General features: G+C 42.0%; 1 protein-coding gene across 7 annotated transcripts in view; it reads right to left on the minus strand.

Moving 5' to 3' along the window:
* The window catches only part of Ntrk3 (neurotrophic receptor tyrosine kinase 3), a 379071-nt gene that overhangs the window by 105636 nt on the left and 253698 nt on the right, over nucleotides 1-19737 (minus strand). Inside the window, exon 13 of one of the 7 annotated variants that reach the window (XM_051148745.1) lies at nucleotides 40-174. The exons of the other annotated variants lie outside the window; for them this stretch is intronic. Coding sequence (XP_051004702.1) covers nucleotides 40-174 — 135 coding nt within the window. The remainder of the gene's footprint in view (nucleotides 1-39; nucleotides 175-19737) is intronic. 7 annotated transcript variants of the gene reach the window in all.

The raw sequence follows: 19737 nt of genomic DNA on the forward strand, positions 1-19737 counted from the left end.
TCTTTACCTCATACAGAGATGTCAAAGGAGGCAACTCACCATGTGACCTTGGGTAAGACACATCCCCACTCTGGACCTCAGGTTCCTCATATATATAGTGAGTTGATGGGACTAGATGATCTCTATTGTCCTTCAAGTTTAATATCCCATGATTGTCTATGTTTGAAAAGACCCCTGGCAGAAGAGGCAGACACAGGGCATTAATGGTCAGTATTAAACCCCAAGGGCAAACACTTGGGGAAAGTCATCTTAAATGCACAATGCCAGAAACAGAAATCAAGTGCTCCCAGCGCCTGTATCCACACTGCTTTGCCTCATTCATTTTATATATAAAACTCAAATCATTTTCCTAAGTATCACACAGTGGCATTGTCAAACTGATCAAGTTGGAGTCAGGAAAGAAAAAATTTGCCATCACCATGAAGTCTGCCCGATCATTTTCCTAATCTGTTGGCCCATAAATTATCCCCTTTACTAGTTTTAACACCCCAAATTATCATTCCCATTTTTACTATCCTGGATGCCATTCCTGAGTTGGGGATGGGGCAGGAGTTTTAGGATATGGGAGATAAGTCTACTGGGCCCAAGAAGCCCTTTTTGGCTTCTTAGCCCACGGAAGAAATGTCCAAGAAAGAAGTGGTGCTGTAAACAGTGGTGATGACACAGAGGAGGTGGTGCCTTCAAATCTTTCTTATCATTGTCATGGCAAAACCCTATGCAACAGCAAAAGTGAGTTTCAGTGGAGACTCTAAGGTTACAGGCCTCATGTAGGTGATTTTATTGCAGCTTCTGAGAACGATCCCTCCTCTAGAGACCGTGCAACATCCATGGGCCCAGGAAGGCCCCGTGTCAGATCCATTACATACCGGGGCCAAACCTGTCTCGGTCCCTGCCAAGGTCCCTAAAGCTGCCTCTGTAAACATGGACATTTTCCCATATGAGCCAGGATCTGAAGTTTGTTTTCTCTGGAACTCTTTCCCGGGTGGAGCCTTTCCAAGACTCTAAAAGCTGAAGCTTGATAGCATAAGAGGCACCACTCCAAACTCCTGCATCCCCCTACCCCGTCCCCGCTCCTCATAACAACAACAGATGATGAAAGAAAGACAGCTGCTCAGAGGAGATCAGGGAAGACCTGGACCACAGGAGATCCACAAAAAGGCTAGACTGGCAGAAAGAAGGCTAAGGAAAGGTGAACACACTTCCTAGGACAGCCTTGCCCACAGGTGGCCCATCAAAAAAGTCCTCTATCTCTCTCTCTCTCTCTCTCTCTCAGCAGCCCTCCCCAGAGTCATTCAGCATGAAGGAACTTGCAGACTCTGTAATTCAGAACAGAGCCTGGACATCGGGTATTGTCTAAGTCTGAGAAGGCAGCCAGAAATGCTAGGGTTGCTCCAGGAAAAGGAAGGGGGAGTTGTAAGGGATGAGGGTAGGAGAAAAAGGATGTGGAGCACCCAAAGGATTGAGTGAGGGGTCTTGGAATCTGCCCCAATGAACCAAGAACAGACTCACTATGAATGGCCAAGTCCTCTGTATCCTCAGCAGCACAGAAAACTCAGTCCCCACGGCTGTGCAATGCAAACGAAAGCGCAAAATGTCAAACCTCCGTTTCCCAACAGCTGTATAAACCCTAAGCATCACTTCCTGGCTGAGGTTTCCACTTTGCAGACTGACTAGCTGCCAGCAGCTCTCTAGCATCTATAGTGATGAGCATCTTCCTGTGTCTCCTGCCTACACCTACTTCATCTAACTTTGGAATTGCAAGGGCTTCTCCTTCTGTTCCCTTTTGTTACCTAGCCTACTCACAAAGTGCTTATTTTAGGTACCACTGGGTTGCTTTCCTATCTTCTCTCTTCAAGTGTCGTAGTCATCTTAGAGTTGTTACATTGCAAGGATGAAATGAAATGCACAGGGCTCTGGTGTTAAGGACATGGGTAGCTTTATTAACAGGGACACAGAAGCCAAGGCAATTCTGGAAGGAGGGCTACCCTGCCCCAGTTGGCATGTCATGCTTTTGAAAGTCTCCCCACCTTTCTCCAATGGTGAGGAGTAAACTGTTACTGAGCTGTGATTCCAGCAGCCTTCAGATAAAGAAAGAGTCCAAATCAAAGCCCCTATAAGCAGACATATCACCAATCACCATGGAGCCCATAGATTCATTATCATGCCAGCCACTGCGCAAGGCTAATATCCTCCGACATCCTCCAACATGTACAGTATTAACCATGTTTTCAAATTTTTCTAATGTTATTTTTTAGCAGTTTGAATTTAAATATAGATCTTTTTTTAACTCCAAAATACTAGAAATGACCTACTTGGAAATAGGGCCCCTTGCTGAAAACCAATTGCTAGGAAGAAGAGTAGGGAGAAAGACAAGACAGCAGTAGCTAGGACATTCTTCCATTCTCCAGTGGAGAGGAACCTGCCCCCCTCCAGCAATACATAGAAGGCTGGGCTTTCTTTCCTCACAAAGAGCTTTTATAGCTAGAGAGCCATATAGTCCCTTTCCATCCAAGCACATCCCAGACCACCTTTCCTCTAGATCCCCATCACTCTGGCAGGAGTATGGTTCTTGGATTGGGACCTTCCAGTAAGGAATCCCAAACTCCATCTAGACATTAACTGCACTTGGTATTATTTCCTGGAGTTCAGGTTAGGACGGATTAAAAATAACTTAGGAGAAGGAAAAGGAGGAGGAGGAAGAGCAGGAGGTGGAGGAGGAGGAGGAAGTAGGGAGTGTAGCAAGAAGATTAATTTTCAAAATAGTCCCCCTAGAATAGTGCAGGGGGACATCTGTCCAGTATCCTGGCCTAGCCACTCTGAACAGGGTCATCAAGAGAGCTCCCCATGTTGAAGAGAAGTTCCCTCTTAGGTAAAATTTCACTTCACTTTCTGCCTAGGTGCTGCTTCCTCCAAATTCACGGAGAGAATTCCTCAGGGTCACAGGCTATGACTGTGTTATTCTGGACTGTTACTTTGGTAGGCAGTTTCTCTTTGGAACCTAAATTTTCCTATAATCAAATTCAGTAAAAGTCTAGAAATGTTAGGTCAAGTTAAGACTCAGATCGTTGTTTGTTTGTTTGTTTGTTTTCAGAAACAGGGTTTCTCTGTGTATCCTTGACTGGCTTTGGTATCCAGGCTGGCCTCAAACTCACAGAGATTCACTTGTCTCTGTCTCCCTGAGTGCTGGGATTACAGGCATGTGCCACTGTACCTAGCTAAGTCTCAAATCTTATTGCTTAAAGCTCACCTTCCCATCTGTAATTCATCTGTAATTTAAGATAGCAAGCCTAACCCATGGTCCACAGATGGCCCCAAAACTGTGCTCATTCTCTCTCTCTCTCTCTCTCTCTCTCTCTCTCTCTCTCTCTCTCTCTCTCTCTCTCTCTCTCTCTCTCTTTCTCTCTCTCTCTCTCACTCTCTCTCTCACTCTTGTCCTTTCATCCTGTCTTTCAATTTCTCCCTCTCCTCCTACTCCCACTCAAATCAAACGAATTTCCAAAATTTTTTTGAAGTTTCACTTATTTTCCAGCATTTAAAATTCAGAAGATTTCACACTTAAAATATCCTTATTTGCAGCTTCTTTTAAAAATCTAAGGGATCTGGCAAAGCTGAAGAATCACTTCTGCACAGTAACAATCACCTGAGGCAGATGGCTGGAGTTCTCAGGATGAGCTGTGTGGTCCCCAGTTCACCACATCCCACCTCTCTGTGGGCTCCTCCTCCTTTTCACTTATTTATGTGAAGGGCCAGCCTTCCTACCTGAGTTGGATACTCAGCAGCCATTGGGCTCTGCCTGTGCATTAAAGAACACATGGAGGTAATGGCTTTCAGCACTCACTGAGGGTCCTGCCTTTAACACAAAACTAATCCCCTCTCTGGTCATGGGGTTATCCCCTCATAGGTCCTGGAGACCTATAGCAGAAGATCAAGCCTGTCATCTCAAAGATAGGAAGCAGCTCGGGAACACAGCTGTGGGCATAGGAGGGTACTGTTTTGAGAAATGAGGTTCTCATTAAGAAAATGCAGTTTGGCTGGTAAGATAACTCAGCAGGTAAAGGTGCTTGCATCCAAGCTTGAGGACCTGAGTTTAATTCTTGGGACTCATACAGCAGAAGGAGAATAATAACTTATACAAGTGATCTCTTACACCTATATATGTACCCTGACAAACACACACACACACACATGTGCGCACGCACACACGCACAGAAATGCATGAAATAAATGCAATTCTTAGTCGAGCTCAGTGGCACATGCCTGTAATCCCAGCACTTGGAGAAGCAGAGGCAGGTGGATTATTGTGACTTTGAGGCCAGCCTGGTCTACAAAGCAAGTCTAGGACAGCCAAGGTTATTACACGGAGAAATCCTGTCTCAAAAAAAAAAAAAAAAAGTAATTTTTAAACAAATAAACAAAAAACATATTGGGTGCCACCCAAAATAAAACAAAACCCCACTTTTAGAAGTGAATGTGTCAACTGTGTCATACACAGTGCCAGATACAGATAAGGTATGTAGAAAATAGTCCTTGGGTTTTTAAATACAGCTGTTACATCTCCTACAGCCTATGTTTTATGGATGAACACTGAATACAGTCCACTGGCTTCAATCTAAGGTGCCCTTTCCCAGCCCCAGCACTGCTGGAAAAGTATAGAATGAGATTTTCTGTCCCACCAGCCAGCAAAGCCAAACCAGGTTCCAGCTGTATGGAGCTGGCTCAGGACGCGCTGAGGCTGAAGGCACCCGCGTCATGGCCGTGGAACTCAACCAAGTGCGGATGAGACAAAAGTACACAGAACACTCGGATCCTCCGATAGAAGCCGGAATCCTGGGCTTTCTACGAGAGTCTCACACAAAAGGAGGAAGATACATTGGGGGACATTGCCCTTGGCATTACTAAGACTATCCCAACAATAGGCTGATCCTGGTTTACAAGAGGGAACTGTTAGCACCCTCAAAAAGTAAAACCCCCTTCCACCCCATGACACGAATAAAGTCACCTTTTCAGAGCCAAAATCTCCATACTCTCTAGGGCAATATCATAAAAACAGTTCTAGTATTCTCCAACTTTGCTGTATGGTGGATGGCGTGAGGACACTGGGCATCTCTTTCTTCATCAGTTGAGAGGCAAGACAGTGCAGGTATTAATAGTCCGTCTGCATTTCTTTCCTTCCCTTCAAATATCTTTTATGTTAATTATGCATTTTCCTGTTTCTTGATTCTTTGGATTCTTTTTAAGATGTAGAGAATATCAAATCCCTGTGCCCAACGCCCAGCATTAACAGTTCTTAAACTTTTGCTATTTTCTTTTCAGCGTTTGAAGACAGCCTATTATAATCATGACCAAGGACTCCCCTGTGTGTGGCTAACATCATTTTTTTTCCCCACCAGAGCTAACCACGGTTCTGAAATAAGCGGCTGACACGGGCATTCCTACTAATGCACACACACACACACACACACACACACACACACACACAGACAGATTGCAGTATTGGTTTGCCTAGTCTTTCAACTCTAAAGTAAGATTGACTTTTGTTCTGTGAGACAAGGTTTCATATACTCAAGCTGGCCTCAAATTTACTGCTGTAAAAGTGTACTACTGTAAAAGTGAAGAACATGATGGTTTGGATAAGAAACAGCCCCATTCCACTTCCTGTCTCCCTCTCGCTCTCTCCTTTCTGTGTGTGGAACAAACATATGGTCATATGATCACCCACACACCTGGTCCCACCACCATGGTTTCCCTAACAGTTGCCATGCCATTGTTATATTGATGGACTCTCGCCCTTGAAAATGTAAGCTGAAATAGATTCTTTTTTCCCATCGGCTGCTTGCTTTTGGGTATTCCGTCTCTGCAACATAAGGGTAAATTGACCTGCAGTTTAGACCCTTGTTCACCCACCCTTCAAATGCTAGGCTTATGGGTTTACCCCACCAAACCTAGCAAACCAGGATGCTTTCTGGTACTGATGTGTTCGCTTTCATCTACTACTAACTTTATCTAGTTTTTTGTTGTTTTTGCTGTCGCTGTTGCTGTTTTATTTTCCTATGATGCCAGCCGTGGAACAAAAGGCTGTTTGCATGGAAGGCAAGCACTCTACCACTGAGCTATATCACCAGCCCTTCATTTAGTTATTTTTCATTGATGGAATTCATTGTGTTAATTGTCCAGTTCATTTTCCAGTGCTATCAACTGCTAGCTGACTTTATTTTTCTATTATTCAAAAAGTTGCAATAATCTTTCTGACAAAACTCTACACGCATATGGGAGCAACACTCTGGAACAGTAGTTAGCAATTCTCCTGTAAAGGGCCAGATAGAGAACATTTTAGGCTATGGATACTGTATAGTGCCTTTTGCATCTACCAAATTCTGCCAGTGTAGCCTGGGAGCAGTCACAGACAAAAGGAAACAGAACACATCCCGGCTTTTCCCCCCCCCTCTCCCCCCCCCCCCCCCGCCCCCCCCCCGCCCAAAACTTCATTTGCAAGGCAGGCAGAAGTCAGACAGGCACAGTATGCTATCTCTGCTCCAGAGCTTTGTTTCTCAAATACAAGCATGTGAATGAACCAGCAGCTTTAGCAACAGCTGGGAGCTTGGTGCAAATGAAGGTGCTTCCAGATCAGTGAATTAACATCTGCATCTTAACAAGCTCTTCAGGTGATCCCTGTGCACAGAAACATTTGAAAAGCACATCTTTTGAGGATGTTCCTTTGGAGTACACAGATCCTTAATTCCACTCCATTGCTGAATATTTTCCTAAAATTTATAGTACTCATATTCCTAGAATCACTAAATGGATGAACATCTTGGCTGGCACTTCCAGGCACGATACTATTGGATACTGATGAACACCTTGGCTGGTACTTCCAGGCACGATGCTATTGGATACTGATGAACATCTTGGCTGGCACTTCCAGGCACGATACTATTGGATACTTGTCCTTCCAAACTGATGAGTGGTAGATATTACCTTGTAATTACAATATAAATTTTTGATGTAGAAAACATGAGTGTTACCCTTTTCTTATTTGTGGGCATTTTTAATTATTCTGTATACACATTCTATTGGCTGCACACACCGAAATGTGTTCTCTTAGTCCATTGCTTGCCTTTGTATAAAGGTTAAAGGTTTTAAGGATTTATATTAATGCAGCCATATGCTGGGTGTGTTGGTACATGCTTGCAATCCTAGCACTCCAGGGTCTGAGGCAGGAGAATTGCAAAAAATTTCGGACAAGACTGTGCAACAAAAAATTATGATGTTATTTTTATGTTATTTGTAATCTTTTTCAAGGACTGTTTAGCTCCTCAAACTCAAGCCATATTCTCTTATAAGGGCCTATATTCCATACGGAAGAATCCTAAATACTTTATGCAGGAGCTCTTCACTCAAGAATGTGGAACATAATTCCCCCCTCTTAAGTATGCTGTTTTTGGTGTATAGCTAAAATATGAGGAAAGGGGAGAATTGTGCAATTTTTCCAGGAAAAACCTGGGAAATATCCTAGCTGGGTGATCAAGGTTAATATCCCTGTGTCCACCTATGTGTTTAAGCATGTATCTTGACATGATGTGAAAAAAATACTACCGTGTCTCTCTGGTATTCCTCCCCCAAGGCTGTTACCCCAGTTGATAAGCCTAAGATGATACACATTCTGCATAAAACCTGACCAGTGAGGCTAGAGAGACCTGGTCACTTAATGCAGCATGGGTCAGAAAAAAGACAGTGGGGCAGGGGACCACCAAATCCAAAGAGCATTGCCATTACTTAACAGGACTGTACCAGCACTGCCTTCCTAGTTATCATGAGTGCGTTCTGATGATAGAGGATGGTCCCAGTGGTAGAAGCTGAATGAAGGAGAAACACAAGGCAACTCATTGAAACTTATTCTGAATATTGAGAACTACTTTAAAATAAGAATCTCGGTTGGGTGGGGGGGGATCTTTGTTTTAAACTTCCCTCGTGTTATCAGGTATTTTGTGGCTGGTATGAGGCATCATTATGACTTTATTTTATTAAATAGTTTCTCCCTTACATGCTAATTTACGATGATATACACAAAAATTCAGATTCTTATACCTGCCTCTGTGTGTATTCAACTGTCTACTTACTATAGCTATGTGGCTAAGGATGGCTTTGAATTCCTGACCCTTTTATAGTCACTTCTCAAGTGCTGGGCTTACAGGTATGAGCCACTGTGTGCAGCAAAACGGACACTTTCTATGCTGCTGTGTGTAGCTTTCATCCATTGACGTGATTTATTTTACTTTTGTTGTTTCACTTTCTTGTAATGCCGGAAATGGAATCTATAGCCTACATATACATTATATGTCCATATCTTCAGAATTTGCCCCACGTACTCATTTCATAATCATTACTGTCTTTTTTAAATCCCAAAATAGTATAGAAATTAGACACATCTCTTGCTGCATTTATACCTTTTAATGTACTATTTTGTTTGACTTCATTTTTGCCAAATGTTATTTGTTTTAAGTTAAATGTTCTAATTGTGTGTGTGTGTAATATATTTTTGTTGTTGTTGTTGTTGTTGTTAAAACATTTGCTTCTTTGTTTGTTTTGGGGGAGAAAGGGTATGTGCATTGGCACTTTTGAGGAAGTCAGAAGATAAGATGCGATAGTAAATTTTCTCCTTCCATCCCATGGGTTCCTGGGCTTGAATTCAGGACCCCACGTTCTGCCACCAACCCCCTCTATCTGCTTTATGATCTCATTGGCCACTGTTTGGATTTTTAGATAGATTCTTATCTTATTATGTACCTCAGGCTGGCCTCAAATTGAGTATGAAGTATAGCCTGGCTTTAAACTTGTAGCCCTTTGACCTCACCCTTCTGAGGGCTGGCATTATAGAAGTGCATGCATACAAATGCACTTATTTTCATTTCCCTATCATGTTTTTAGCCGTTTTGCAGAAACACCTTAATTAACAGTTCACTAACAAATACCCTTTGATACTGTGTATAGACTGAACAAGCGCCATTCAAAATAAGAACTGTCAACTCCCATTCCAAATCTTTTTTTTTCCCCCTTGTCTTATTATATTGGCTAAATTTTATAGATTATTTCTGAATGAAAGTCAAGTAACCATCTTTATCATTAGATTTCTTTATATATTTCATAATTTGATATTATAAATCACCTTCAGAGTGGGAAGTTTCTCCTGATGTTCTTCTTCATTTTCCCCTTGCTGCTCTCCTGTATTTTCTATTTTGTGGCTAATGTTGCTTCCAGGTAGCCTTTTGGAGCTTTTGAACAAAATCCCTCATTAGCGTGGAGCCCCTACAGGATAGTGCTGGGAATGCAGCATAATAGCCTTCAATAACATGAGTGGCGTTTCCAAAAGGCAGAATCTTTATCCCTTCTGTCTTTACTCCTGAAGGCTCAGAAATTCCTATTAGCTGTGCTTCCTGAAAGGAGAAGCTTATTCTTTCAGGGGTCTCTATTACTCACTGTAGAAGTCTGTGTCTCCACTGCGTGGCTTAGAGAGGGGTTGGGGGCTCCGAGTCTGCTCTCTGGGCAACCTAAAGCATGGACATTTCTGAAGATTCCCTCCCGAGATAAATACAAATATTTGTCCTGATGTTTGCTTCCAGACTTTGGTCACATCACAAGAAGGAATGTTCCTCTGCTTGTAATCTTTTATTTCTGTACCACTCTAGCCACAAGATTATTTATTTGTTTTGCTGACCAAACGCGTCTCCTGCTTTCTGTTATTGCTATACAGTTGGTGCAGAGGCAGTACACTAAGCATGAACTTCCTGTACCTTCTGAATCAAAGCTCAGTCGTTTTCTTTCTTTCTGCATTCATTTATTTCCTTGGTTACAAAATTAACTGTTTTTCACTGCTACTTTCCATCGGTTCTCCTTTCCTGATGATTCAAAAAGCACTCAAGCCAACAGTTGAAGCATGGCACATGTTACCAAGCTTATTCTTCCCCACCAGCCACTCCTTCTTTAGGATCACTGTTTGAGGATGTCTTAACATGATCCCCAGACTCCATCTCTATTCCATAATTATTTATATCTCCAGTATTTTATGCCATTCCTATTTTATTTTCTTTTTAAAAAGAAATCCTCATATGGTCACCTATAATTTTTGATAGGTTCATGTAACAAGTTTCTAGCCTAACAAGTGATAAGTAATGCCTTAGACTTTACTATTCTATGCTATGCTACTCCCTTAGCTCATTAACATATCAACATCTCCCGTGACTTAGTTCCAAACTTAAGCTCAACTATTACCAAATATTCACATTTCCCCCTCCACAATGAAAATTCTACTTGTTCATAGAAAACACACACACACACACACACACACACACACACACACACACACACACACACACACACACAGTTCTAAGATTACCAATGGTGACTCTGTGACCAAATTTCCTCCACTCCTCTTCAACCTGATCCTGCCACACAGGATGGCTTTCTGACTCCCCAACACCAAGCAGCGCATAACTCTGATCTTTTTTTTTTTTTTTTTTTTTTTTTCCTTTCTTTCTATTGGCTTTTCTGCTTCATCCATTCTCTGGTGGCTTCTCAGGGATCAGTCCTCTTACCCTTGAATACTCAAAGCTTTGTTGTGAGATCACACGACCCCCTCCACAAGCAGGAGCATGTGCAGTAACAGCTCTAGGAGATACCAGGAAGTGCAGAATCTCAACCTCTACTCAGACTTCTCCATGGCTGAAAAGCCAACTATTTAAAGTCACCACCATCCTTCTAATTACTCAGACACAAACACATGGGGCCATCCTCACTTCTTGTCAATGTCTTCCTTATTCCCATATTTAATTAAATGTTAGGTTTCAGGTGTTTACATTGTAATATTTCATATGCACATTTCAACCCCCAATTTGTAAAAGAAATAACACGAAGATCTGGAGACAGACTGACCTGGCTTGCAAATCCTTGTTCTCTACTACCCCGACTGTATATGATCTGAAAGCCTTGAGCAAATTATTTAAACTTCTTGGAGCCCCAATTTTCCTTCTGCTAAATGAGGATATTATTATCTATGTCACAGATGCCCTTATAAGAAAAAAATTAAAGCGTTCAGACCAACGGCTGGAACATGGCACATCTTACCAAGTGTCGTCGCATGCTTTCTCACCACTCCCTCCTACTCTAAGGTCACTGTTTGGGTCACTGTTGCCAGAGTCCATTCATTATACAAATTCATCTCACATATCATTATCTAATTGTATCAGTAAGACAAGAAATTCAATAATTCACTACCCTGTTCAGAAGCTTTCTGTAAAAAATGTACCCCTGCCTCTACTCCTCCCCCTCAATAAGTACAGGCTGACACCCCAGTCTTACCACACCCTATTTTCAACAACCATCCTGGACATACCTTCTCATCTCCCACTCACACGCAGTTAAACTCTAAGTTGGCCACACCTTGAATATGTCAGCTTCTGTCTTTACTCTTATAGAATGCCTCTCTCCTAGTAACTTATTTCCAAGCTTATTTTTCTTATGTGAATCCTATTCAACGTTTAAATGATACGACTAAGATCACTTCCTTTAGATAACCTGGCAATGGCTTCTGCATGTCTGTGGTATTTGTTCTATTGTCTATAACCATTTTAAATATATACACTATAATAAAACTTTTCATATATTTTTTTCTTATATCTCCACCAGCTATTTTATTAAATAAAACTTTACGATCCATAAATATAATCATTTACATCTGGCCAGGTAATGAGTTAAATGCCATACATAGAATTCCTCATACACTTTCTCTGGCATCTTCATAACATGAGCATGGTAATGGCACCCAGTTTGTAGATGGGGGAACTAAAGTTAGAAGGTCTCAATAATTCATGCAGTCCCCCTTTAATAAGATGCAGAGCTCAGATTCGAGGCCAGCCTATGTCATCCTATCTCCTCTGCTCTTAAATTCTCTGTGTATTATGCAGAAGAAAATTTTAACTTCTCTATTCCCTAAGAGATAAGCCAGATTTTTTTTTAAAGAATAAACTTGTTTTTTTAGAACCATGTGATTTGATTTCTTTGTGCATAAGAATATATGTAGCAATATATCACATCATTCTCAAATCCTACTTTACTATCTTGACATTTGAAAACAATTTTAAAGATCATAAATGATTACTATGCTAGCCTCAATATAACTATGTGAGGTATGTAAAAAAATAAGTTACTTTACCACCAATTTTTCCTACCTTCAGTTTGATTGTGTGACCCTAGAACCAAAACCCTCAAGTCCCATCTGGTACCTCAGAATGTCTGACTTTTCTTGAGGTCACGGACATATTGTTCAGGATGTGGTCAGCAAGAGGCAAAGGCCAGAGTCTAGCAGGAAATGTAATCAATAAAGTGCAAATCCTAGCTGGTATCAATTTTAAGCAGATTATCTTAGAATAGGACCTGGGATAATAGAATCAGATCATTGACACAGTCTAAATTGACAGCCCTAAAAATTAAATATCATAAGCTTATACATCACTTTATTGGCTCCAGAGTCCCTTGATTAGAGGTAACAATGAACTTAGTGAAGATGACCAGGAGAGGAAGAAGGGGGAAAAGAGATCTACTGGACACCTGTCAGAAACAACATCTATAGAGAGCCTTTCTCTTGACCTTTACTTAAAAAGACAATGAGAATACATGCATGCAGACAGAAACAATATCTATTTTGGGAGTGCAATTATTATAGTCTCCCTAAAAGACTCAGAAGATAGGGCTAGGATTGTAGATCAGTGGTAGAGCACTTGCCCAGCATGTACAGCATTCCCTGAGTTTTATCCTCAGCACCACAAAATAAAAATAATTATAAATGGAGGTTCATTACATCTACCTGCTTGCAGAAGACCTGTGTGACTCATGCTGTGAAGGTCACACAGCCTCAGCACTTTGTGGTAGCTACAGAGCTTAAAACAGATACCTACCAAAAGCTTCAAAGCCCCCTTTCACTGTGCTCCGAACAGCCGCATGACTGGCACATAGTGTGGCCTCCTAGGCCTATAAACATGCACAGAGTTGGGAAAGGGGAGACAATAATAAATAAAGAAATAAAAATTTATTGCCAAAAGAATCCTAATGTTCAGTGCCAAGAAGGTGAGAGCCACACCTTTCTAAGCCTAGCAGAGGAACATTTTGCAAATAACCAAGTCTCAAACTTCCAGGAGCCAGGGGAAATAAAAAGAGAGAAATGGGAACTTTGTAGACAACTTGGGCTCAGTGACAAATAATTAGGATAGGAGAAATATATGTGAGCATCTAGAGAGGTACATATCCACAGCTAAGGGGCTTTAGTAAAAGAACAGTCACATGGTCACAAGTGAGGGGGGGGGAGATATGGTAAGAATTAGAGAAAAGTATGGGGGTGCAGTTTCAAGGCAAGGCAGGGGTAAAGCATTGAAAAGCAGAGCAATTAGAGGGTGGTTACTGGTATAATTGTAGTGGCCTCAAGACCTCAGGATGTGACCTTATTTGGAAGCAAGGTGAAATAATTAGGATGGATTCAAATACAATATAGGCTTTTTCCTTATAATATAATAAGCCAGGGGAGATTTGGACATACATGTACACATACATACATACATACATACATACACACACACACACACACACACACACACACACACGCCACAATTACACACACAGTGGGGAGGTGGACAGAGACACAGACAGAGAGACACAGAAAGAGACAGACACAGAGACACAGAAAGAGCTCTACATAGCATGAAGACAGAGATCTAGATAACACAGTTGCAAGTTAAGGGACACCCATTGCTATCAATGAAGCTGGGAGTGAGTTGGAATGGACCAGGTCCTCCAACCTTTAGTGGGAACATGGATCTGTTAACACACTGAGTTTGGATTTCTCTCTCCAAAACTATCATATATTAAGTTATTTCTGCTTTGGTGCTTTGTTACGGTATTTCTAGCAAACCCAAAAAAGGGATTACATTCCCAGAAAAGCAAGGTATATCATTTTCCTGGAACATAGAACAGACATGAATGAGAAATAGGAAATGGCTCAGCAGGTGAAATCGGGACCACTGTGTAAGGAACTAGCTGTGAGTCATCTCATGGAAATGGGACATTGCCAGTCACATGACATGCTGCATCTGCACCGTACAGAGAAGTTAGAGGCAGGAACTGGCACAAATCAATAAACAGATAGATGAAGATTGACAGACTGATAGGTAGATAGAAAAATGAAGACAGATACATGATAGGTCGATAGAGATAGACACGAACATGACAGATTTGGACGAAATAATGCATCTTCAACTGTTGGCAATGCTCTGTCTACTGCAAGTTATAAAACAGTTTCCAGGTACTGAAATATGTTGCCTGCCTTTGAAAACAAGTTTGCATAAGTTTGTGAGAACAAAAGTCCTGTAAATTCCTATAGAGTGACCCAAGGAGATCCTGCATAAGCCAATCCATCAGCCTACCCTCACCTGCCTTGTGTCTCAAGTGGGAGGTGGGAGCAGCCAGAAGAGAGCAGAAAAGGCTTGTCCTAAATAAAGCTCAGGCTGGGTGCTCAAGCATTCCTAGGAGCTATGTGTGGTAGCCAACCAGCCTATTTCAGGGGAATGCTGTAGGATGAGAGACCACAGAGTTGATTAGCTTGGAGCAGACAATGTGAAGACACTCAAGAGCCTGGGCAGTAGATGAGCCATGAAAGATTTGAATGTGATTGTGACTTGAGAGACATGAGACCAAGTGGAAGGGAAAAAGAAAGACCAGCAGGGGCTAGGCTGGGCTGGGCTTCTTAGAGTGGAGGCAAGCAACCAGATCATAACTATCTTAGGCTTCTGTGAGCCATACGGTCTCCATTGCAACTGCTCAGCTCTGCCATGGCAGTGAGAAAGCATCTTCAGGCAATGGGTAGGGAACGAGACTGGCTGTGTTCCAGTTGACTTTATTTATGGACACTAAAATTTGAATTTCATGTAATTTTCTCATGTTAAAAAAAAAGATGATTCTTCTTTTGAAACTGTCCAACCATTTAAAAATGTAAATACCATTCTTAGCTTAGCTTGAGAGCTATGTGAAAACAGACAGTAGGCACTACTGGATCTGTGGGCTGTAGCTGCTGACACTTGGTTTTAACAGTGGCTGTACCAAAATGGACGAGCAATAAAGTAGTGATGAGATTACTGGAGAGCCCAGAGGGAGGATACTAGAGAAAGCCAAAGGCAGAATTTATGCAAATATAAAACTTGACAATTGATTAAATGTAGAAGAGGAAAGAGGAAATAGGTCTGGGATTCTTTTCCAAAAATTCTCTAGTGTGAATAGCAATAGGACCATTAATAACATCGCAGGACTCCAAATAGGAGCCCGTGATAAGTCAGCACAGACCCCAGAGTACATGCTTGAAGCCTTAATTATATCAATACTTAGAACAGGAATTAGGAACCTTAACCCAGGGCTTTAAGACCCTTGGCAGCCCCTAGCTTTGAGCAGTATAGGTCAGAGCCCACTCACTCTTGACTTGAGAGGATCTGTGGAAGATCTGAGGTTGGCACTGGTTTACATTAGGAACTTGGGTAAGTTTTGTAAGAATGCTTTGTATTTTCTAAGCACATCTGCTACTCTGGGCAGCAGGAGATGAGACAATACAACACATCCAATGCTCAGTGGCCCATTTCCTCTTCTGTAAATGGGGATGCCAACAGGTGTCTTGATTGAGGAGCTCAGAGTAAAATGTCATTCCTGTGACTGATGTGACAACAGTTAGAGGGGCAAACTCGCAGCTATACTTTAAGGTGGTAGTCACAGACAAACCAACACCGGCATGAACTCAGCCTTCCATCTGCATCACAGGGATGCTATACTTCCCTTGGAGGCTGCAGATGTGTGTGCCATGTGCCCTGCAGCTTTATATTGCCACCTGTGCTGCCACTTGTACTTCAAGACCTGGGACACTCGGGAAGTGCATGTCAGCTCCTACCCACACTCAACATAGACCACATTCAGATTCCCAAAGTGACCTGCAGGCAGTGCATAACCACACAGTCATACATGAGCTGAAGGGGAAAACAAAGGCATGAAAGGACAAGAAAATGAGCTCTGTAGAATCTCTTCCATCTAGTCTAAAGCTCCCTCCAAGTCCCCAGGCAGTGATGATATGAACACAGCAACAATGAATTTATAGCTCTCTTTGGCCTTTTCTGATTTGGTAGTCCACTATGCTGAGAGGTCACAGAAAATATCTGCCTTGAACACACACACACAAACAGGACACTTAGATATTGAAGGGTAAGATGGTTTCCTGTTATGTGAATGTTGATTGGATGATCATGTGCTTTCACTCCAAACCCCAATCTCCTCCCTAGTGTCACACACAGAAACCCATGTCATGTATCATGTAAGTACCAGGGCCTAGAAGAATCCAAATGTGTGAGCTGGTAGCCCATGAAGGCAATCGTGTTCTTGCCCACTGTAAAGACCTTACCCATTCCCAAATATCATACATAATCAAGCCTTACCATGCAACACTTTCAAGGTGTGTTTTAGATCTTAAGGAAATGACACATAATCACACTATCTTTCCTATTCACAAACCCTGGAAAAGCTGTAGCATGGGCATTTTTGATAAAGACCTGCATCCTTTTAGGACACCTGTAGAGGTCCCAAAGCTCACATCTCAGAGCTTTAGTTTTTAAATTGGCAAAATACAAATAGAACTTTCATAGAAAGATATTAAGTAATTTTTATCAACAAAATATAGAAGTCAACTTTGACAGAGAAACATTTCTTAACGTCAACACAATTGACATCATGGACTGGGTAATTAATGGCCATTGAATGTTGATCTGTGCCTCGTTGGACTTTGGCAATGGACCTAGCTTCTGATCACTGGACATTAATAGCTTCCTACACCCCACTGTAACCATTAATAATATCTCTAGACATTGTCACATATTCCCTGGTGGAAGAATCACGCAGTTAGAAACTATTACTGTAGCATGCGTATGGGGAGCATTACATGGTAACCTGTACATCACTGACACTTCTACTTTAGGAACTGATGGATGTAAAACCATGGATGCTAACCACAGCTGTGTTTTCAACATAGAGCATATTCTAATTCTGCTCAAAGCCTACAGAGCATAAAGAACAGCAGAGAATCTCACATCTGCCTGTTGTGACTGCGGAACCGAGCTGTGAGCAATGTGACCGTGGACACCTTGGTTACTTGAGCTGTGGGGCAGAGGCTATGGTAGGTATAGGTGCACACAATGAGGCTGTGTTTGCCTTGGGTTTGTGCACCAAGGCTGAGGGAGCCACGAGGGCAAACAGCCTGCTATCATACTCTTAGGAGTGAGACTTGCGGAACGAGATAAGTTCATATTCTAGTGCATTTTTAAAAATTCATGTAAACTTACTACCAGCAGCCCCTTATTATGTCTCATTAAGGAGTTTAATTACTTTTAATCAGAGACTTTCCTAGATGACCAGAAACGGAAACTAGAGAAACTTCAATAGTCACTATGCCAGCCATGAGCAACGTGGAGTCCGTTGAAGCAACCACAGGCACAGCAATCATGCTAATTAAAGGCCCCCAGAAGAGTCAAGATAAAAATGTCAAATGAGATTTGTTCTGGACTTCAATGATTTACTGTCTCACATAATCAGTTTCCAATAAGTCTGGGGGTGGGGGGAAGGGAAGCCTTGCTAGGGAGGAGGGGAAGCATCACTGGCCTCAGATGTCAAGCCGTGTAGTCTCAGCTGTGACGCACTGCAGTAGAGAAAGGAGATTTCTGCTACCCTAAACACTGGCCTTCCCCAAGGTGTTCTCTACTTCTGAGCAGTGTATGGCAAGCCCCCAGCATCTCTCCTCCATCCTCAACCCGCCACTTCACAAAATGAGTTTGGTCATGAAGCTGTTGCTTTGCATTAATGAATGTTTAAAGGAACAACCCTAATTATGCTCTGCTGGCGATCTGCTGCATCCTCAGCCTGGTCTTTGTAAACTGGCAGGGAAAGAGATGTTTGTTTCTGGGCACTTAGAGAAGATATTCTTTTTTCTTTTTCTTTCTTTCTTTTTTTTTTTTTTTTTTTTTTTTTTTTTTTTTTTCTTTTCTTTTTTCTTTTTGGAGACAGGGTCTCTCTCTGTAGCCTTGGCTGTCCTGGACTCACTTTGTACACCGGGCTGACCTCAAACTCACAGTGATCCACCTGTCCCTGCCTCCCAAGTGCTGGGATTAAAGGCGTGCACCACCACACCTGGCTCAAGAAGATATTCTTGCTCTGACATCAACCTGTACCGTACGATGCTTATCAGTGTGCTTGGTCATCACTATGCCCACAGTCAACTCTGCTACGTTATTATTTTATGTTGTTTTCCCCATATTTTCCAGTATTTCCATTCACATTGATGCACTACCATGTTTGTTCTTGCAAAACCTCTGAAATGTTTGTGTGTGTGTGTGTGTGTGTGTGTGTGTGTGTGTGTGTGTGTGTGTGTGTGTGTAAACAGTGCATCATGCAATAAGTCATAGCTTTTCTCTCCTCTTGTAGGTTCTTTCTCTGTGTTGAGCCATGTGGGTGTTTACGAAGGAAGAGTCTGGAAGCCACATCACACAATGGAGGGGCTCTGCCTGGAGAGCTCACTTCAGTTGGACCCTATGATCTACCAAGACCTGGGATGCATTCATGGAATTCTGAACCTAGACGGGAAAGATAAAGAGGTGTGGTGGTTACTACAAACGCTCCTTGTCATAAAAGGAGAGAGGGAATTTTTGAACAATGCATTTTATGATTCATAGAGCTTGACACCTTTACACCATCTTCTTTGACATCCCACCCAAGAATATTGATTGAAGTGCTGATTTAATAATAAGCTCCCAACCCACAGGTTTAGGTCATTTTCCCCCCATCAAATTATCTGTCTTGCGCCGAGTTGTAAATATTGTATATTCAGTCTTCTTGGTGATGAAACAGTAAAGTGTGGGGTGTCTATGCTTCTGGTTGTTCCTAGTAGGGTGGTACAGAAATTGAATGGAAGTTACTGGATTCAAGAAAATGTCAGGAAAAAGTCAGTGGACATATACCGATGTGTTCATCCTTATTGTTCAAATTCTGATATGTGGGGGGTGAGGAGATGGCTTCATCAGTGAAGTGCTTGCCACACAAGCATAAGGATCTGAGTTCAGATCATCAGCACTCACATAAAAAGCCAGGTGTGCCTGTGCACATCTGTAATTAATCGTAAACAGAGACATAATGATTCTGTGGAGTTTGCTGGATGGTGAATCTAGTCAAATAGGCAAGCTCAGGCCAAGAAAAATATTCTGCCTCAAAAGATAAGTCGGAAGAGTAATTGAAGAAGATACTCAACATAGATCTCTGGGCTCCAGATATGCTTGAACCTGTGCGCGCGCGCGCGCACACACACACACACAAACACACACAGATACACACACCTGCCGACATGTGTTCACACAAGTTAGTAAATGTACAATGCCCATTATACTCAGTCCTGTATTGTTATCGAGATAACCACTCATTCATCCTCTGAGAATGTCCACAGCTGACAAGAGGTACTCAAATGTATGCATGTCTCCAAACTGGCCAGTGACTATGAGAGGATTTGTCCTAATGGTAAAATTATATCTTTCATAAACTTCACTCTTTTAAACTGAACAATTAAACTGGGCCTTAGTATATTCAGTCTTCAACCAAAACCTCCATATAAATCCTTAACATTTTCAT

The sequence above is a fragment of the Acomys russatus genome, chromosome 7 (assembly GCF_903995435.1).
Source record: "Acomys russatus chromosome 7, mAcoRus1.1, whole genome shotgun sequence".
NCBI classification, from domain to species: Eukaryota; Metazoa; Chordata; class Mammalia; order Rodentia; family Muridae; genus Acomys; species Acomys russatus.